Genomic DNA, 22539 nt, shown 5'->3' on the forward strand with positions numbered 1-22539 from the left:
AATGTAGATGTTCGAAGATCCACATTGCTGCAGCCCTTACATATGGGTAGTCCTCTGTCCTCGGTCGGCCCGAATACCAAAGTATTAGGCTGACGTCGGTCAAGGCGCTTAAAACTGACATCAGAACGTCAGGGTACAAAAGCACATGACCGACGTCAATTCCTCAGTCTTTTCTTGCCCCAGATGTCAGAAGGCCCCAACAAGAAAGGCCAAAGCCAAAAACCAGCAAAACCTAACCAACTACCCGTGCACTAACCATATTTACAATATGTACAACACAAACCACACCACCACCTTCAACAACAGAGGGGAAGGAGGGAGGGTAAATTGGACTGCAGCAATGTGGATCTTCGAACATCTACATTTATGATAGGTACAAAACTGTACTATGTTCTTCATCTCACATTGCTGCAGTCCTTACATATGGGTAGAATCCCAAAGCAGAGGTAAGGGAGGATGGCAAAACTATAAAGCATTAGGAGCTGCCAACATGCCCTGTAAAATTGCAGTGGCAAATCCAGCCCTAGATTTAGAGTAAAGTGGAAGGTGGTAATGCTTAGAGAAAGTATGCACTGAACTCCAAGTAGCTGCTTCCAAAATATCTTTAGTAGCCACCCCTTAAAAAGCTGTAGAAGTGGCAGTAGCCCTAGTGGAATGAGGCCTAATCCCAGCTGGAATCTCCTTACCATGATGGGAATAACAGAAAGCAATACAAAAACCAATCCACTTAGAAATAGTTCGTTTTGAAACAGGTTTGCCCTGAGAACCCAAAGCAAAAGAAACAACTGCTGAGACTGCCTGAACCCTTTAGTTCTGCTCAAATAATATCGCCAACTGTCTGTGTATATCCAAAGTGTGCAAAATCCTTTCCCCTTTATTTTGGGGGTTTGCATAAAAAGTAGGCAAATGAATAGTTTGGTTTAAAGCCACACTAGAAACCACTTTAGGCATAAAAGAAGGGTTAGTACGCAAAGACACCCTATCCTTGTGGAAAATTAAGAAAGGCTCAACTGCCATAAGGGCCTGTAATTCAGAAACCCTTCTCGCAGAGGTAATGGCCAACAAAAAAGCAGTCTTCCATGATAAATATTTCAACTCTGCCGATGCTGCAGGCTCAAAAGGTTGTAGAGTGAGTTTCTCCAACACAAAATTGAGATCCCAAGCAGGAGTAGGAGCTCTACGTGGGGTCTTATATTCTTTGCCCCTCTAAGGAATTGCTTAAACAAAGGCTGAGAAAATAATGGTGGGTCACAGTCATAGTGAGCAGAAATTGCTGCAGCATGAACCTTTATAGAGAAGGACAAACCTTTGTCCAATAACTCAGTAAGGTATTGAAGCGCAACACTTAAATTAGGTTTAGAAACATCAAAGTCCTTTGCTGTACTCCAAAATAAAAATCTCCTCCATTTATCTGCGTAAACTTTCCTTGTACTAGGCCTTCTGGCCTCCAAAATAACATTCAAAACTTTTTGTGGAAGCTGAGACCCTCCAGGGTTTAAAACAGAATATGCCAGGCTGTCAGATGTAGAGAATGAAGTTTGACATTGAGTAAATGACTGTTCTCCTGAGACAACAGGTGAGGAATCGAAGGCAAAGGCCATGGAGGCTCCTGTACCAGACTTCTCAGTAATGGGTACCAGTGCTGTCGAGGCCAATCTGGAGCTATTAAAATCATGTTTGGCTTGTCCTGTCTGACCTTCAGCAGTACCTTTGGGAGGAGAGGCAGAGGTGGAAAGGCATACACGTGAAGATTGCTCCAATTGAATGAGAGAGCATCCACTTTCCAAGCTGTGGGATGAAACCTTTTTGTGCAAAACTTTGGCAACTGGTAATTTAGTGGAGAAGCGAACAGATCTATGTCTGGAGTTCCCCATAACACTGTCAATCTCTGAAATATATGAGGATCCAATTTCCACTCGTGGGGATCCATAATTTGTCTGCTCAACACATCTGCTAAGGAGTTCTGTGCTCCTGGCAGAAACCTTGCCTGAAGATTTAGCTGTAAACTGAGAGCAGTCTCCCACAAAATCATTGCTTGTCTGCATAGAGGATAAGAATGTTCCCCTTGCTTGTTGATGTACCACATGACAGTTGTGTTGTCTGTTTGAATCAACACCTGCCCTGGAAGAAGTAAATCCTTGAAAGCTATCAATGCAAATTGGACTGCTAACATCTCCTTCAAGTTGATATGTAGATGTTGAAGTCTGGCAGGCCACGTGTCTTGTACCCATTTTCCATTTAGATGAGCTCCCAAGCTTTGTCTGAGGCATCTGTCGTTAAAATCTGACTCGCCTCTGGCCGGGTCACAGAGAGTCCCTTGTTTAGGTGACATTCCTGAGCCCACCACAAAAATTCCTTTTGAATGCAAGGTATTATCTGAATGACAGTGTCCAAATCTTGGCAGTGCTGTGTCCATACATTCTTGAGATACCATTGTAGCTTCCTCATATGCAGTTTGGCATTGGGAAGTACCAGAATACAAGATGCCATGAACCCCAAGGCTTGAAGGACTGTCCTTGCAGTCAGCCTGGACTGACGAGACAACTGGTGGAAGTAAAGAGAAAGATTCTTTTGTTTGTCCGGGGTCAAAAAGGCCATCTGGGATGCTGTATTCAGTCTCACACCCAGAAAGCACATGTCCTGAGAGGGTACTAGACTGGACTTTATTTCGTTCACAGAATACCCCAGGCATCTTAACACTGCCATCACATACTGTAAATGATGAAGTTAGTCCTTTTCTTGGGCCAGAATCAGGCAATCGTCCAAATAAGGATAGATCTGTATTCCTCTTAGCCTGAAGAAAGCTACCACTGGAGCCAGAACCTTCGTGAACACTCTGGGCGCAGTAGATAAGCCAAAGGGCAATGCAGAGAACTGATAATGTGAAGTCCCAGCCCGAAAACGCAGATACTTCCTGCAACTGGGCCTGATAGGAACATGAAGGTAAGCCTCCTTGAGATCCAGAGTCACCATCCAGTGATCTTTGCCCAGCAGAGGTAAAAGCTGTTGTAACGTCAACATCTTGAACTTGGGAATGTCCAGATAAGTGTTGAGGATAGATAAATCCAAAATTGGTCTCCATGTGTTCCCCTTCTTTGGTACTAGGAACAGGCGAGAATAAAATCCTAGGCCCCTTTCTGATACAGGGACTGGCTGAATGGCCCCTATTTGGAGTAACAGAGAAATTTGCTTGTGAGCCTCTTTCCTTTGTGGAGGAGGAACGTCTGGCATGCCTTTGAAAGGGGGCAATGTATGGAAATAAAACCTGTAACCGTGGTGAATGATATCCAACACCCATCTGTCCTGAGTAATTAAATCCCAATTTTCTTTGAAAAGAGACAGTCTTCCTCCCAAAGGAGCTGCCAGACGAGAATCTACTGGCAGCGGAAAAGGCAGGTCATTGGGTCTGTTTACGAAAGGACTGACCCCTGCCCTCACCAGAAGTCTGAGCAGGTGAACTCGCTGTTCTAGGCGTAAAAGCACCTTGAGCTCTGCCCCTACCACGCCTAGACCTACCCCTAGACTGGGAATCATAAGCAGGATATGTCCATCCCTTAGTAGGCCAATTTCTACTAAACTTCGGTGGCTGCACCTGCAAAAAATCTTTAACAGTTTGCATAGACTTAGCTTTGTCCTCCATTTTCTTTAAAACTGCTTCCACAGGCGAACCAAACACCACATCAGACTGTAAAGGAGCATCCAAAATCCTTGTCTTAACATGCTCAGCTAAATTCTGATCCCTCAACCAGGCATGCCTGCGAAGAACAGAACTAGTGGCAGCCACCCTCGAGGAGGCCTGTACAGCATCAAAACCACATTGCAAAGAATGCTTACCTACTTGTTCAGACACATGAACTAAATCCAGCAACTCTTTACACTCAATACCTTCCGCCAAAGCATCCACCTTAGATTTCAGTTGTGAAAGGAGATAATTTTGATATTTAAGCATGTGAAACTGACAATTCAACGCCTCATGGCTAAAGTGGAAGTAGTATACACTTTCTTTCCCCATCTATCCAAAGCCCTTGCCTCTTTATCAGTGGGAACAGGGTTTTTAACCACAGAGGCCTTAACACCTTTAGGTCCCTGAGAAACAGTTTCCGGGTCTGCCCTAGGACTCTTAAAAGATACTTATGAGCTTCAGGCACCCTATAGTACCTATCAGGTTTAACAGGAGCAGGAGGCAAAGAATCAGGGTTCAGGGAAGCCTCTGCAAAACATCTTCCACCACATTCAACACAGGAGGTATAGCTAAGGGCCTATGCTGGGGCAAAACAAGAATTCCCTAAGCCTTTTCCTGGAATCAGAGTAATCCTGGCCTTCCCATTTAAAGTGCTCCCTCATGGAATGCAGAGTCTCCGAAAATGAGAAATCCTCAGGAGGAGAAGCTGTAGGAGTGGAATCATCCACATCAGAATCAGAATAAGGAGGATACTCCTGCAAATCTTCCGCAGAAGACTCAGAAGCCTCTGAACACTGTTCAAAACTATCAAACTCCAGTTCCACCCTAGGCCTCTTATCAGGAGGGGGCATAGAACCTCTAATCATAGTAATCAAATCTTCTGCCATTTTAAGCATATGTTTCTTAGGCACAGAACCTGAAATGCTAGGAGACCCCACTGAAGCTGAACTTGGCCTACCTCTCAAAGAAGTTTTGGCAACAGAAGGAGAGGCTCTAACTACCTTGGGAAGAGAGGGAAGAACAGTTACCTGAGAAGCCCCCTCAGCCTGGCCTACCTCCTGAGAAGGCACATCCTGTAACAGTAAAGTCTCTGCCTGAGACTCCAAAGAAACTCCTGGCAAAACCTCTGGCTCCACTGAGCCTTCTAAAGAACCGACGTCCGGGACTGCCGGTTCATCAACCCTAGGCTTCGCTGTTTTGTCCTTGCGCTTCTTGACGAAGCGGCGCCGGAGCATCCGACGGCATTTTATAATTGCAACGCTTCCCAAACACTAACCTGGCACAGTCTAACCGTCTCTTAATAGTGCGTTTGTTAAACCTAGCACAAGAGCGGCATCCAACAACGCCGTGCTCAGGCCCTAAACAAGGTATACACAAGGTATGGTAATCCCTATGAGGTATCTGTTTCCCACAAGAAATACAGTTATTCACTTTTCTGACATCCGGTTAAATACTGAGGCAAGAAAACCAAAATGTTCCCCAACGGGTACTTAGCCAACTCTGATTCGGTCTGAAACTCCGCTCGAAATATTTCAGAACGCCAACCTGCACTCGCAAAACTGCTTCTGCATCGGACCATGTGGCAAAAAAGACTGAGGATATGATGTCGGTCATGCGCATTAGTACCCTGACGTACTGACGTCAGTCTAATGCGCCCTGACCGACGTCAGCCATATACTCTGGTATTCGGGCCGACTGGACAGCGGACTACCCAATAGTAAGGACTGCAGCAATGTGGAACGAAGAACATCAGGGGGTATAGCCAAGGGCCTATGCTGGGGTAACAGCAAAAACTCCCTAAGCCTTTTCCTAGAATCAGAGAAGCCCTGACCTTCCCACTTAAAATGTTCCCTCATAGAATGAAGTGTCTCTGAAAAAGAAAAATCCTCTGGAGGAGAAGCAGAAGGAGTGGAATCATCTGCATCAGAATCAGAATAAGGAGAGTACTCCTGCAAGTCTTCAGCTGAAGACTCTGAAACATCCGAAGCCTGCTCAAAACTTCCCAACTCTGGCTCCACCCTAGTCCTCTTATCAGGAGGGGGCAAAGAACCTCTAATCAGAGTAATCAAATCTTCTGCCATTTTAAGCATGTGCTTCTTAGGCACAGACCCTGCTGAACTAGGAGTGACACCAACAGAAGCTAAAACTGGCCTGCCTCTGGGAGAAGCCTTGGAAACAGAAGGAGAAGGCCTAACCACCCTAGGAAGGGAGGGGATTACAGTAACTTGAGAAGCCCCTTCAGCCTGACCTGCCTCCTGAGAGACAACCTCCTGCAAAATCAAAGTCTCCCCCTGAGACTCCAGAGAAGACTCCGGAACCACCGGTTCCACTGAAGCCTCTAAGAACCGGTGTCCGGAACGGAGGACTCATCTTGCCTGGGTTTAACTGGTTTGTCTTTGCGCTTCTTCGCAGAAACGGGCGCCGGAGAATCCGACGGCATATGATAATTGCACCGCTTCCCAAAGACCAGCCTAGCACAATCTAACCTTCGCTAATAGTGCGTTTATTGAACCTAGCACAAAGCGACACCCAACAACGTCGTGCTCAGGCCCCAAACAAGGAATACACAAAGAATGATAATCCCTATGCGGTATCCGTTTCCCACAAGAAATACAGTTATTCACTTTTTCTGACATCCGGTAAAACACTGAGGCAAGAAAAAAACAAAATATTCCCCAACGGGGTACTTAGCCAACTTGGATTCGGTCTGAAACTCCGAATTCGAAAAATTTCAGAACGCCGAACGGCACTTGCAACGCTGCTTCTGCATCGGACCATGCGGCAAAAAAGACTGAGGATATGACGTCGGTCATGTGCTTTTGTACCCTGACATTCTGATGTCAGTTTTAAGCGCCTTGACCGACGTCAGCCTAATACTTTGGTATTCGGGCCGACCGAGGACAGCGGACTACCCATATGTAAGGACTGCAGCAATGTGAGATGAAGAACATCAGATATTCTGAACATACCCAGTTGTTACAGATTCTTTGCCCGTTAGGAATTCTGTAATGGACTCAATACCATATGAATTCGGGATGACAGTAAACAGCGACACAATGTCCATAGTTACAAAAAGATAGTCATCAGCAACATTCAAATTAATATCAGAATTAAGATACCAAGCAGACAATTTGTTCAGAAAATCTCCTGTGTCCCTAAGTATAAAACGACATTTGTCCAGGAAAGGATAGAGTTGCTTCTGGAGGTATACTGAAATAGGTTCAGTGACCCACCCATTGCTAGAAACAATGGGTCTCATAGGAGGGTCCAACATACATTTATGTATTTTAGGAAGCCCATAAAGTTGTGGTATAACAGGACATGACACAGAAAAGAAATGAAATAAATTCAAGTCCAGTTCATCATTCAATTGCATTTTATATATACACAAATTAACACTAGCAATGTGCTTCTTGACATCCAAAAGGCTAATTGGTTTAAATGCCAACGGGTCTGTGAGCAACTTTGTGACTGATCTATTATAATGAACCCTGTCCATGACGACAATCACACCACCCTTATCTACCTGTTTAATAATAATATTGTCATTAAATTTTAAAGACTTCAGGGCTATATATTGATCATGAGTTAAGTTGTTATTTACTCTAGTCCTACCAGTATCGCTACGTTCCCTAAACTCAGTCTCACATAAATCATGAAAGGCAAGAGTAACCGGAACATTAACAGGAATGAATGTGCTTCGTTTTTTTACAGATATCCGCAGTCTCAACATCATTATTAAATATCAATTTCAGATTTAGAGTTCTTAAGAACACCTTAAGGTCTGTTAACATAGTGACTAAGTCCAAGGTAGCCATTGGAATAAAACTTAGGCCCTTAGATAGCAAAGCTAAATGAGAATCAGTTAATACAAACGAAGAGAGGTTTAAAATACCTCCTACTATCGACGACTGTTCTTGCCCTGCCTCATAGGACTGTCGTTCTTCAGCTTCATCGGACCGACTGAATGTCTCGTGAGGGATGAATCCCTCACTAATTTGTGTTCTTGTACTCGTTCCGGTTTGTCCAATTGAAAACACTTCTCCGTGAAGTTTAAAGTCGACTGATGCGTCTTCTTCGGCACTACAAAATTATCCACACTCGAGGCTGAGGCATTAACTGAAGTCTCATTCAAAGGCGCAACCACAGCATCATGGATAGTAGGCGTGGTTACAGTCATAGGTGTGATTAAAACAGAATTACCCGATTGTGGAGTCAGGGCGCCGGAGTTTGAATCCAAACCAGTTGCTTGGACTTCAGGGAAGATGTCCAATGCTCTAATGGAGGTAATGTCAGGAATTTTGTGAACGGGTACACTCACCGTGCCATTAATTCATTTCCATTTTTTAACTCATTTCTAGGCCAAGAGAAAATATGGCCCATATGGAAATCATTAATGTCTCTAGACAGCTTTCTTTTCTTAGCAGCCTCAAGCCGGTCATCCAACTCACGAAACTTATCAAACAATGATTGGTAAATGGAAAGCATGTCAGTGAAACAAGACATACCTTTCAGTTCATTATCCATTTTAGTAATTTCATCTTTTAAATCTTTCTCAACAGTAGAAAAATAGTCGTTCATAAGTAACATATAATCTAAGCTGAGCTTCAAGTTAAGCTGTTGCCAGCGTTTCAAAAGTTCAGGGTACACATTGCCATAGGATGGCATCTTCAGGATTCTAAGACCTCGTGGCACAATTCCCATCTTGAGGTAAGCACAAAAGCTAAACCTCTGCCATTGAAAACGCTTATAAGTACTAACCTTTCGCTCAAAAAGAGTCAGTTTGTAGTTAAATGCAGCAATATCACCAATAGGTGAAGTTGTATTTTTCTGACTTGTCTGTTTCCATATCATACACATTTGCAGGAACATAATTCAACAAAGGATTCACATCCTGCATTAAAAGTGACTGGAGTAATTCCATATCAAACAATTGGCTGCAAAACTTGGGCTTTGTTATAAATAATACTGTTATAAATAAAACCCACACATAAATAATACTGTTATAAATAAAACCCACACATAAGGCTGCTGTTTAATCTTAGCCTTACTACAGGATACGTACCCAAAGAATGGCGTACGGCAACTGTGGTCCCACTCCACAAAGGCGGTGCTCTACGGACCCTGGAAATTACCGCCCCATAAGCTTGACGAGCCTTGTCTGCAAATATATGGAGAGGATCATAATGGAACTCATAAAGACATTGGGGACCTACAGACACTGGATCCTACCCAATTTGGCTTTGTCAAGGGCAGATCCTGCCTCTTGAACTTGGTCGACTTTTTCGAAACAGTCACTAAGGCCATTGATGAGGGTAAGGCAGTTCACACAGCCTACCTTGACCTAGCAAAAGCATTCGACACAATACCCCACTCGGGCATCATAGAAAAGCTCACCAGCTTAGATGTAAACCCATATGTCACAAGATGGGTTGCAAACTGGCTCAAGGACAGAACACACAGGGTTAGAGTTGCTGGTGCCATGTCAAACTCTAAGCCGGTCACGAGCGGTGTCCCACAGGGCTCAGTCCTGGGCCCCCTCTTGTTCGGCATTTATTTTTCTGAAGTGCAGGCAAACATAGGGGATTGTGGCTGACAAAATTTGCAGATGACTGCAAACTGGGCACCATAATTGACACTCCATCAGACACAGACATCCTCCAGAAAGGTCTCATAGAAATGGATAACTGGTGCCAGAGCCATGGCCTTGAGCTAAATGCCAAAAAATGTATAGTCATACCCTTTGGGAAAAACAAGGTAACCCCTAATTACCACATAGGTGGTAATCCATTAAACACTGAAGAAGTTATCAGGGACCTGGGGACCCAACTTGACAGTAACCTCTCTTTTGACACTCACATTGCCAAAGTGGTTAGGAAGACCTTCTACATTGCCCACCTGATCATGAAGGGATTCACATCCAGATCAGGACAGGTCATTGTACCCCTGTACTCTTCACTTATCAGACCAATGATTGAGTACAACGCCCCATTCGGAATGTACCTTACCCGACACCTGCAGCAGTTGGAAAGACCCCAAAAGTTCCTCACCAAAAGGATAAAGGGGCTCAAACATATGTCATACGATGCCCGACTGAAGAAACTCCAGCTCTATTCAGTCGCATACCGTCTGCTCAGAGGTGATCTGTGCCTGACATACAAGGCCATGTCCAACCCGGAATTAATGGGCATGCTCCACCTCAGAAAATCCAAATCCACCAGAGCCACGAGAGCAAGAGACTTAAACCTCAACACGGATATAAATAGGACGTGCTGGAGGGACAGATTCATCACCCAGAGACTCCCTACACTATGGAACAGAATCCCAGTCCATGTGAGGCAGAGTCCCTCACTGACTCTGTTCAAGAGAAATCTTGACGAGTGGATGGGAGATCGTAGGTTTACCCCAGGAATCATCTCTGTATCACTGCTGGACAGAGGCACAGCAAACTAATGGGTATAGTATTCTCATCCTAAGGGGTGGTGAAAGCCACACACACTCTGGCTAGGCTTATAAATGCCCTAGGGCAGATAGCCTAGTATGAACCTATGAACCTATAAATAATACCCAACGAACCAGCAAAAAACAGCAAATACAACGTAGAAAGCTGAAGGAAACTCCAAAAGACAAGACACGTTGGATAAAAGGCAGACTTTATAGTAAAACGCAAAGCTTTCGGGTAAAATGTCATAATTGTTCTTGTTGTTCAGATCTAGTTAATGTGGTGGACTCAGTTAAATATGTTCATCCGACTACTCATTTCACCTATAAGTTTACCCTTAGAGCCTCATGTAATTCTATTAATGTGGTATACATGGCTACTTGCGTCATGTGTTGCTCCTTTTATGTTGGTAAAACAATGCGTAGGCTCAAGGATAGAATCATTGAGCATAAATCTGAAATCAGGAGACAGTATGCCAATAATGCTTTATTTAAACATATACATTCCCAGGGACATGCACATATTTTTAGGTTTAGAGTTATAGACCTTGTTGTACCTTCAGTAAGAGGTGGAGACATTAATAATCACCTTGAAACTAAGGAATACCAATGGATTATTCGACTGGGAGCTGACCATCCTCCTGGTCTTAATAATACTGTTAGCATCAAACCTCTTCTCACCAGGATGCAGCGCACTAAGTTATAATTTTGCATGAGTTATGATTACGTAATTTTTGTATATATTTTTTGTATACTAATCTACATGTATTTTATATGCTTTTTAATTATGTATGTGATTTTAAATTTTTACTGCTTGTCACATGATTTTGGCTGCTGTCATACTTTGGGCTTCTATATAAGCAAGTGTTACTTTTTATTTGTTTGTATTCAGTATTGAGAATGGGTTTTACCCGAAAGCTTTGCGTTTTACTATAAAGTCTGCCTTTTATCCAATGTGTTTTGTGTCTTTTGGAGTTTCCTTCAGCTTTCTACGTTGTATTTGCTGTTTGTTGCCACCAGAAACCATTGGGAAGTTACTGCTCAATGCCACACTCGCATGGCCTCTCTGCACAGAGGGTAAGACCTGGTTCCCCCTTGCTTGTTTAGATACCACACTACTGACATGTTGTCTGAGTATCTCTATCGTCCCTAGAGGAAGAACACTCTGAAATGCCTGCAACGCAAGTAGCACTGCTCTAATCTCTAGGACGTTTATATGCAGATGTATCTCGTGTTCTTGCCACATGCCTTGGACTGTCCTGCCAAGATAATGCCCCCCCCCCCCAATCTGGGAGGCATCAGTGGTCACCATGGCACCCAGGATGGGTGGAACGAAGGGCCTTCCCCCGTCCAAATTGTTGGTGCACAGCCACCAACAGAGGTCCTGCTTGCATCTGTCCGTGAGCAAGATGGGGTGAGACAGTGGAAGTCTTTGGAGAGACCATTGAATAAAGAGGAGCCATTGGAGAATTCTCATGTGCAATCGCGCTAGAGGGACCAACAGGATTGTTGCTGCCATGGTCACTAGGAGCTGGAGAACCTATCTTGCCCTCACTTGTCTCAGGGGAATCAGCATGTGTATCTGCTGTTGTAAGACACTGATCCTTTCCTGCGGTAAAAATGCTCGCAGTCAAATGGTGTCTAATTCTGCTCCTATAAAGGTGACACGCTGGAGGGCAATAAAGCAGATTTTTCCCAATTTATTGTTATACCCAACTGGTGACAGAGTGATGGTAGCGTCCCTGGTTTGAACAAGTTGATGCCTGCTGGGGGCGGTAAGTAGCCAGTCGTCCACATACAGAAACGCTTGGAACCCCTGACGTCTCAAGTGAGCAGTCACCACCGCCATACACTTGGTGAACACCCTGGGGGCTGTGGTGAGACCAAAGGGCAGGGCTCGAAACTGGAAATGACTGGCTCCCAGCCAGAAGCGTAGATGACTCCTGGATGCCCTGTCCATTTTCACATGGTAGTAAGCATCCTTGAGGTCGATGGAGCACATCCATACCTCCTCTCCCAGCAATGGGGGAATCGATTGCAGTGTAACCATATGGAACTTGGACTTGTGTACGTAGTTGTTCAGTTGGCGGAGATCTAGTATGGGTCTCGGGTCCCCCGTTCTTTTCGGCACCAAAAAGAATCTTGAGTAAGTCCCTAATCCGATTTGGTCTGAGGGAACATGCTGGATAGCTCCTTTTTCTAGAAGCTTTGAGACCTCTGAGGCTGCTTGATCCCTTTGACTGGGTGGAACGTCTGGGATTTTTCTGACTGGCGGGGGGTCTGATGCAAGTGGAATGAGATAACCTCTGGAAATTATCTGTAATACCCATCGGTCCTGGGTAATGCTTTCCCAGGCTTCCAGATATAACTAAATTCGACCCCCGACTGGCTCCAGATAAGCGCAGCCAGGCACACCCTCAGGAACGAGAGTACGGAGAGCTACGAAAGGAATCGTGGTCTCCTGAATTGCAGGGGGCCCCCTCTGCCTCAGGGGAGGGCATCTCCCTGAATAACCCTCCCCCTACCTCTGGAGGGGGATTCACCTTGTGCAGCCCTCCGCTGGGCCTTGGGATAAGGCCTAGAAGGAAGGGGAAAATGGACCCCTACAGCAGACAGGGCCTTTCCCTCTTACTCCACCTGGTGAGGGTGTCTTTCACTTTGGTCCCAAACAAAGAGGAACCATCAAAGGGGGCATCAGTGAAGGAAGACTTGAAGGCCTCCGCAAAGTGACACAGGCGCAGCCAGGCTTGCCTTCTAAGGGACCCCTGAGCTTGCTGCCCTACTCGCTTCCTCTGCTGCATACGAAATGAGCCGCATGGATGAGTTAACAATGGAGTTGAGAGTAGAGACCTGGGCGTTAACCGTATGAGCCACCGCCTCAAGAAAGTTACCCGCAAGAGTGTCTCCCAACTCGTTGAGGAGATCTCTCTGGAGCAAAGTGAAGTGAGACAGGTAATTCAGCGACCATAAGGTAAAGGTTGCTGACGAGAGGGTATGCTTCCTGTACCGATCCATGGTCCTAGACGCCTTGTTAGGAGGATGGACGGCTGAAGAAGACTCTGCTACTTCCTTCTGAGTGGCTGCCGCCACCACCATGGCATCTACAGGGACTCCTTTAGACAGAAACTCTTTGCCCTGGGGAGCGGAAAGGAATTTGTTGGGACGCCTGGGCACAGGCTCCACAGAATCAGGGTTTTCCCACACTCTTCGACAAATCAGGTCAAGGAGTTCGAAGGGTGGAGACACCCAGGAGGCAGAGGGCTGAGCACCAAATGCCTTAAGGAATACTGACTCCTCCTCGGAAGGGGCTTTGGACAGCCAGTCAACTCTGTCTCAGTATCTCCAGGATATGGGAGAAGGAAACCGAGGATGACTTGGGGGACCCCCTCAGATTCCTCGAGGGCAGTATCAGAGGTGAGGGACTCCTCCTGGGAGTCTATGTGCTTCCTCTTGCAAGTTTTCTTTATGGGGGGCTCCTCAGGCACGAACTCTGAGAGACCCTCAGAAATTTGGGGACCACTCGTGGGTGTATCCCTAGGCCCTGGTGCTCTGCTGTCCATGGATGGGTGGTAATCAGAAGCTCTCACCAGAGTGGTAAGGGACAGAGTGACAGACCCGCAGATGTAGCTGACGATCTGGCCAGTGCGGTCTACATAGCCTCGAAGGCCGGCCCCCCCGAATCAGAGGAATGACCAGACTCAGAGGCCATGACTGGGGTCGAAGTTCCCGGAGCAGATGCACCGAGAGGGAGGCTCGGGACCGAAATAAGCCTAGAGATGTCCCCCTCGGGCCCGACAGAAGAATCCAGAGTCCCGAACCCAGAGGAAGGAGCCAAGGGGTCGGAGTACATGCCAGTACCGATGGAGCCAAATGGGGCATAGGAGCCGGCCTAGAAACATCACACTGCATGGAACACTCTGGCTCCGAAGACAGAGATGTGCTCGGAGGAATGATCGTACACTGGGTCGGGACGGGCTCCGGAGCTGACTGGGCCGGAGCCGAAAACAATTTTGCCAAAACTGGTGACTGGGGGAGCCTCTGAACCACCCTATCAACATCCACATCCGAGGGGGTCCTGGAGGATTAGGAGGACAGGGATAGAAAATGAGATCTCCTCTCAGGAGAAGCTGGTCCGAGACTGGGCGATCAGCTCCCAGGAGGTTCCAATAAAACTGCAGCAGACGCCAGTTCTGTCAATACTGACCCGTCCTGCGGCCCAGAGGACAGTGGAGCCGAGGAGGTTGATGCAGTTTTTGAGATTTTCTCCGGGGGCTCCGATGAAGCTGACTGAGCCAGAGATCTCTTTTTTTGACTTGCCAGATTTTGACTTTCCAGTGGAAGACTAGTCCATAGCCTCTTCAAAAGAGGGTTTCAATAGTCCCTTTAAGATTAGCTTATTCTTTCTCTCTTGGAGAACTCTAGGGCCGAACGCATGACAAAAACTGCATGATTCCTGCAGATGGATGGCTCCCAAGCAATAGACACAAATGGAATGCCCATCGGTAATGGACATTTTGTACCCACATTTAGAGCACTTTTTAAAACCCGAAGGTTTGTGCTCCTTGGGATCCTTAGACATCTTAACTACTATGCCAACAACGCAAAACCAAGTCTGAGAATGACACACCGGCGTTCACTCTACAAAAAAGCGGGAACGACGCTAAACAATAACCAACACTACAACAGTGACCAAACACACACCAAAGATAAAGTACAAACTCTCAAAGGATTGAGAGACCACAAGGAAAGGGAAAGCTCAAACTTCTAACTTAAACGGTCTAGACCATACTCACACAGAATGCAAAAAAGAGGAGAACTAGGCCCTCCAACGGGCCTAGCCCGAGGGAACAGTCAGTGGGATACCACACAACAATCACAATGCTTGACAAACTTAGACAAATAGCTATGAAAATAGCTTTTGATAGGAATCAAAACTTAAGACAAGAAAAAAAGAGGGTACTTAGCCACAGCCAAGCGAGACCACGTCTGAGCTACACTAGCGGCAAACGAGATCTGGGGATATGGAGCAGTGCACCACGGGATACCTGCTTAGCCCAGCCAATGAAAGACTTTGAACTAGTAAAATCGGCAGAGTCGGAACAGATATTCGGCTCCGAACCCACGGGTAAGAATGTAGGCAAGATAGGACTACATAACATCCATTCTTTTCTCCTCCTGCAAGATCTCAATGACGTCACTAAAGGTCACTCAATTGATCCGTTCTGCAGGGTCAAAGATGGCCATGGATGGGCGAGGAGAGAGCCCCACAGCCTTGGAAGCCCCATCAGTCCATCCATTTCCCAATGGCAAATGTTGGGAGCAGGTCAGGTTGCTGATCCTGGGAGGGTGGCTTACCATCTCCTCAAGTCCTGCACTCTCTTCCCCATGGCAGTTCGTAAGGCTCTACAACTGGGACCTTAGCCTGCAGCTGTTGGGGAAGTAGGGGTCAGGCTCTGCGACTGGGACCTTGGCTCGTAGCTATTCGTGCAGTATGGTCACCCTAAAAATGCACACCCCAAGTGCAACAGGCTAGTTCTCCCACTAGACCCTAGTGGCAAGCCAGAGCTGCCTCCCACACAAAAATAAAATCTGGACACCACTTACTACAAACTTCCTCAACCAACTCTTACAGGCACCCAAGCTTCTAAATGAACCCTGATCATTTGTGTCTTATGCAGGGCTTTATCCCTATACTCCAAGGAGCTAGTGATAACCAGATCTATTTCAGGCATAGCCTTGGACAGCATAGCTCCTAGAAAAGCTTTTTGTTTTCTCTCTCTCCAGTCTACTTCCTACATCCTGCTTACCAACCACCAGCTTTTCTCACAACTTGTACCCTAGGTTTCTCACTGATGAAGCAGTCATTCAGCTGACCATCAGGGATTTTGTTTCCATAATTTAAAACATATTTAGTCCCTATGGCAACCAAAGCGCTCCTTGATTAAAACACAACTTAAACCTAGCTACAATGCCATGCACAACCAGCCCTTGCTTAAAGTCCTGCATTCTGCCATTCATCAGGCAGGGTGCTTGCAATGTGCCATGGAAACGCCCCCCCCCCCCAAAGCATGACCAAGCAGAAAATACATCACTCCCACCCCCCCTCCACCCTATGGCTCCTCCAGCACCCAGGCTGATATTCTAACCCAGGTTATCTGGCATGTAGGCAGGACTTCATCACTGTATGTCGCAAAGCCAAGCTCCCAGGAAAGACTTATAAAATGACCCAAGTTCTGCTTTACATTCTACTCCAGAGGCAGTCCAAGATGCTGCTGAACGTCCTTACCTCCCTGGACTACATGAAGAAAGACATGGAAGAGCTCTGACCACATAATCCAGGCCGATATGACACTGACCCCGAGTAGCATCCTGCCCTCACCAGGAATAATACCACAGTATAAAGAAAAAAATATCAATTTCAACAACTGGCTAAGTTTCTGGTATCAAAGGGGATCCAGTGTCTGTCCGTCTGGGATGACATACTTGACAAGCCATGCTGCTTCGCTAGAGATGGCTTGCACCTGTCACCCATAGGTGCTCGAATACTGGCCAAGGCTCTTGCCACCCCCATAGTGACTTTTTTTTGGTAATGCTCAAGAGAGACAAACCCACCGCCGTAAATAGCACAAGTAACAAAACACGGAGGGTAATGCTACTCAATGCCATAAGTCTAAATCTCAAAATGCACGCACTCGAGGCACTCCTCAGTATGGAGAAAATGTACATGTGCAGTAACAGAAACCTGGTTTAAGGCTCTAGAGAGCACCCCAGCACTACCAGACTACAACTCATACCATACATTTCGGCCACAGAACCCAGACAGAAATACAAATGGCTGGGGCATATCCATATTCATCAAGGATACCCACACCTCCAGGTTAGTGGCACAGCATGATGCTTCAGAGATCATCCACGTGCAACTAACAATGAGCAAAAGTGCAATTCAAATTGTAGCTTGCTACAGATCCACCATGTCCCAGGACCCCCATTCCACGTTTCTGAAAACACTGGGAAACAAAGGTCCTACCCAACACCCTAATATTGGGTGATTTAAATTGCCCAAACATTAACTGGGAGAACTACTCAAGTACTAACACCCTTGCCCAAAGTTTCCTAGAATTTATAAACTCAAACTCCCTGGACCAACTGGTCAACACTCCCAGAGGTGACAACATATTGGACCTGGTCATCACCAACACAGATGACCAGTGTTCCACAGTGGTTAACCCGTCACTGGTTAGATCTAACCATAAACAAATCAATCTGGATATCCATATTCCGCTCCCACTTCCGGACAAGGAAACCACCTTGAAAAACTTTTCAAAAGCAAACTTCACGTTACTTAAGACAGAGGTGGAAACTTTCAAAGCCCCCATGCTATAGGATAACTCTGTCCAAGCTGCAAAATCCTTTGCATTCTACGGGCACCTACAAAAATGCATGGATCGTGCTTATCTCAAGCAAAACCAAGACTCACTCCTCCAAGAAAAGGAAACCAGTCTGGTGGATCCCTGCCATAAACAAGCTATACAACAGGAGGAGGAAACTAGTACAGAAGAGAGTAAAACCCCAAGAAGGGAAGACATCCCTGATGAATATCAGAAAGAAATTACGATCCCTCATAAAATCATCCAAGGCAAGCTTCGAAAGAAAAATTTCCAAGGACTCCAAAGATGACATAGCTAAAGAATGCCTTGGGGTTAAGAATCTAAGTGGCAAATGTTCAGATCTGCTTGGAGTCAGTGCAGAATGGCACAAAATACACTGAACCGACAGATATCGCCAACATCCTGGCAGACAGGTTCAGTGCAAACTTCACCCCCTCTCACCCCCAAAAGGGCCCAAAACCATACCAGAAGAATGTAGAGCCCCTGAAATCACAGACACTAAGGTTAAAACAACCCTCTCCAAAGCCAAAAAACAGCATCAATGGGACCGGACGCTGGCCCACGCTGCGGCCTACACGAGCTCAAAGACGAACTAACCCCTCACCTTAACACACTGTTCAAACTCAGCCTCTCCACAGACTACGTACCATAGAGTGGTGCACAGCAACGGTTATTCCGCTCCACAAAGGTGAAGCCACAACAGACCCTGGGAACTATCGCCCTATAAGCCTGACTAGCTTGGTCTGCAAGGCTATGGCACGCATCATCATGGAACTCATTAACAGAGACACTGGGAACCTCCAAACACTGGACCCTACCCAGTTAGACTTTGGTAAGGGCAGACTGCGCCACTTAAACCTGGTGGACTTAGAGACAGTCATCAAGGCTACAGACGAGGGAAAGTTGGTACACAGCCTACCTAGACCTCGCAAAGGCCTTCGACACCATTTCCCATTCTGGTATTATAGACAAGCTCACCAGCCTGAACATAAACCCCTACATCACAAGATTGTTTGCCAACTGGCTCACGGACAGAACCCACATGGTGAGAGTTGCGGGAGCTAGAACAGACTCTAAACCAGTTACAAGTGGTGTTCCCCAGGTCTCAGTCCTAGGACCCCTCCTGTTCGGCATATACTTCTCAGACGTACAGGCAAGCACAGGAGAACTATGGCTGACCAAGTTCGCAGACTACTGCAAACTAGGGGCTATAACTGACTCTCCGGCTGACACAGACATCCTCCAAAAGGGTCTCACTGAGACTGATACCTGGTGTCAAAATCATGGCCTCAAGCTAAATGTCAAAAAGTGCATAGTCATCCCCTTTGGAAAAAACAAACTAACCACAAACTACCACATAGGTGGTAGTCCCCTAAATACAGAAGATGTAATAAGGGATCTAGGAACCCAAGTAGACAATCTCTCCTTTGATAATCACATTGCCAAAGTTGTTAGAAAATCCTTCTATGTGGCCCACCTAATCACAAAAGGGTTCACATCCAGATCAAAAGAGGTCATTGTGTCCCTCTACTCATCAGACCCATCAGAGAGTAAAACGTCCCATTTGGGATGTACCTTACAAGACACCTGCAACAGCTGGAAAGACCACAGAAGTACCTCAACAAGAGGATCAGTGGCCTCAAACAGATGCCCTCAACTGAAGAAACTCCAGCTGTACTCGGCTGCATATCACCTACTCAGAGGGGATCTCTGCCTGACCTACAAAGGCCATGTCCAACCCAGAATTGATGGACATGCTCCACCTTAAAAAAAAAACAAAAAAACAAAAAAAAAACAAACACATCCCCTTCGAGCCACACGCTCTAGGGATCTAAACCTCACCACAACAATAAATAGGATGTGCTGGAGGGACAGATTCCTGTCCCAGAGACTTCCCATGCTTTGGAACAAGATTCTAATCTAGATTAGGCAGAGCTCCTCGCTAACACTCAAGAGAAACCTTAATGAGTGGATGGGAAACAAAGTTTACCCCTGGGATCATTTCAGTGGCTCTGCTGGACAGAGGCACAGGGAACTAATCTAAGGGGGCGGCGAAAGCCAACACATTCTGGCTAGGCTTATAAATGCCTTCAGGCAGATAGCCTAGTACCTACCTATGAACCTATAAAATGCACTGCCCACGAACTCCTTGGAAGATTTCCAAAATAGTTAAGGGTCTGGCAGAATACATTTCTTCCACGCAGAACAGAACTGACCATTTTTTCTTCTACACCTTTTATTACTACTTGTCAAAACCATACTTAGAGCACAAAGGAGGAAGCATTAAAGATGCCATTTCCATCAGTTCAGCACTAAAAAAAAAAATGAAAATTAACACTCTTCAGAAAAGTTGACAGACAAATGACAAATAAAACAAAAATATCTCTATTTTTCTCTGTGTTCCCCAGCAAACACCAGAGATTTGGGGGTTGGCATGATGGTTAAGCTGTTTCTCCCAGACAAGGGGTACAGGGTTTGATTCACATCAAGAGAAACTGCCTAGGCTTAAAATGGTCAACGAGGGCAGCTAACTTAGTACCTACAAATGAACCTATGGTTGCATTCCCACAAGTCATCCCTGAAATAGGGACACCAAGAATGCCTAATCCTCCCTACCTCACCCAGCTCTCTTCTCATCTATCCCATCAGGAAAGCACATGCACACAGCTTAAAGGTTTAATGCACAAAACAAATGTTTTATCGATACGTAACAGTGACACTTGTGTAAGACACAATGATGCATAATCATGAATACTCAAGCACCAAACATTCACTATTGATTAGTCCAAGGTGTATGTGGAACAAAAAAAATTACCCAGCATTATTCAAAGATAAGGGAGCTCAAACCTGGAGAAGAGGCTATGCTTACACGGCAGCCTAACCTAACTCGAGAAGGACTACGAGCCACAGTAACATTATAAACGAAGGAGCTACACCTGCTTGGCACAAACTGAAGTATGTCCACTTAAACGTGTACATGGCTGGCATCTTATGGTCTTTGATAACATTAACCAAATACTACTTCTACATTCAGATTACACTACAAAGATCAGATCACAATTCCCGATACAACCCCCTCAAAACGGAGTTTGAATACAGAAGTACTTACGACCTAGAACACCACAAAAATAAAAATTAACTGAACTAATTCTTTGTAGTTGCAATCTAGCCTTTGTATTCCTCCCTCACTATTTTATTCTGGGAGACCAGATACATCTCACAGAAAGACTGATCAGTTATATTTAAAAAAATGCCTCTCTGCAAGATGCTACAATCAGCTACTGTTCTGAGCAACTGTGATACATGCAATCTCACTTTGGATTAGAGCATGTAAGCCACTAAGATAATCATACCAAACTAACTTACTAGTTTCCGAATGCGCTTTATGTGCAGGTAAACTCTCTGGCCTGTTTTTTGATAATGTCGCTCCACATACTGCTTGCCAAAGGCCAGGAATGTGTTCATACAGATGTAAAGCCCATCTTCCGACTCCTGTACAGAAACAGAGAAAAACAAAGTGAAAAAAGGTGCATTAACTATGGTGGGTATTCATGTCTGTATTTGTAAGTATTTATACTTGCATATTTGTGAGCACTAGAATGCACATACCAGAGACAGTACACACGTTTTTACAGTTCTGCACTTGCAGTAATGTAATAACGCTACACCACAAGATGCGTTCCAGCTCCACTTTGAGGGTGGAGCTCACTACAAGTATTTATTACAACTGAATCAGTACCGAACGTGACCTGCGCAGCCAATAATTCAACTGCTTGCTTCTTTTCAAGCCCTGCCTAGTGCCTATAGTAACCATTAGACATTTTCATAAAGAACCTGTTTTCCAGGAAATCTGGTTTGATTTTTATTTGTTATCTGGGGTAGAACACCAATCCAAATACACTTTTCAGGCTCATGTGAGGAAACTGCAACAGACAGAAGATAAAGCTGACATTTTCAAATGGCTGCAAGCATAGTGATAAATCCAAAGAGTATTCTACAAGCACACTATCGATGCAGCTGAAACAACCAAAAGACAAGTTGCATAGCTAGCTTAATGCAGCACACAGTACATATTAAATATATACAGTAAATAAAGCTGGGCATACAATGGAGAGAAGATAAGAGAGAAATGTTAAGGAAGACAAAGGAAATAAGGAATTAGACGGGTACAAAGACTTCCTGTATACAACAGAGTATATAATATGAAGAGGGTGACAGCCTAGAGGAACAGTTTAAAGATATGTTGACTGCTGTCTAGTGCTCACAGGAACTTCACAAAACTGCTGCCAGCCTTTGCTCAGGTCACTAGCCCCCAAATTCCCTTTGCCAGCCACAAATCCAGAATAATGACACCTAGACTGTACTCAACCCAAGAGACACTCTCTGGTTTTGCTAATCTTGTTGCTACACACAAAAGGAAGAAACACCACTTCACAAAATACAGAACACCTTCACTTCCAATTCCAGCCTGCAAACCAAATTATATTAAACTCAAAGGAGCCTTCAGCCAAACCTTGCCCCCCCCCCATAAGTCTTCACCACCCACATTCCACTGAATTACTAGCTCAAACAAAAAAAGGGTAAACATCGGGCACAATTTGTGAAGGCAAAAACAACTTGCCCCAAAAAGAATATCCCTTATCCAAGCACCTTTAGCGCATCCAACAGAAGCAGTAAAGCACTTCCTTATTTTAGCAATATGCCAATTCCCTGTTACTGACCACAGGACTTTGGGAACTCTCAGCCTGAATTTTTTTTTTTAAATGCTTCTCACCCAATAAAAATATAGCCCCTCCCTGACACATTCACTGGATTTGCGCTATCCACAGCAAAATCTCACTGATAAGTCATTGGAATCCTGCATCCACAAATGCTCTGAAAACAAAAAACACAGGATTCAAAATTTAATCTGCCAAGGATAGCTTTTTACCAACTAGTGAGTGTGCTACGAGTACTACAAATAGTTTTTTTTTTTTTTTTTTTTTTTAAAACACCTTTATTGAATTATCACGTGACATAAGCAAATTA

At 45.2% G+C, this 22539-nt stretch overlaps 1 protein-coding gene across 3 annotated transcripts in view; it reads right to left on the reverse strand.

The window, feature by feature from the left end:
• The window catches only part of USP5 (ubiquitin specific peptidase 5), a 2313977-nt gene that overhangs the window by 2212520 nt on the left and 78918 nt on the right, over positions 1-22539 (reverse strand). For 2 of the 3 annotated variants that reach the window (XM_044079605.1, XM_044079604.1), the window contains exon 2: positions 20878-21003. In XM_044079605.1, coding sequence (XP_043935540.1) covers positions 20878-21003 — 126 coding nt within the window. Of the gene's footprint in view, positions 1-20877; positions 21004-21120; positions 21209-22539 lie in introns of those variants that run through there. The other variant, XM_044079606.1, reaches the window with a different exon arrangement.

Source organism: Protopterus annectens, chromosome 8.part0, assembly GCF_019279795.1.
Source record: "Protopterus annectens isolate FY-2018-M chromosome 8.part0, PAN1.0, whole genome shotgun sequence".
Lineage (NCBI taxonomy): Eukaryota > Metazoa > Chordata > Ceratodontiformes > Protopteridae > Protopterus > Protopterus annectens.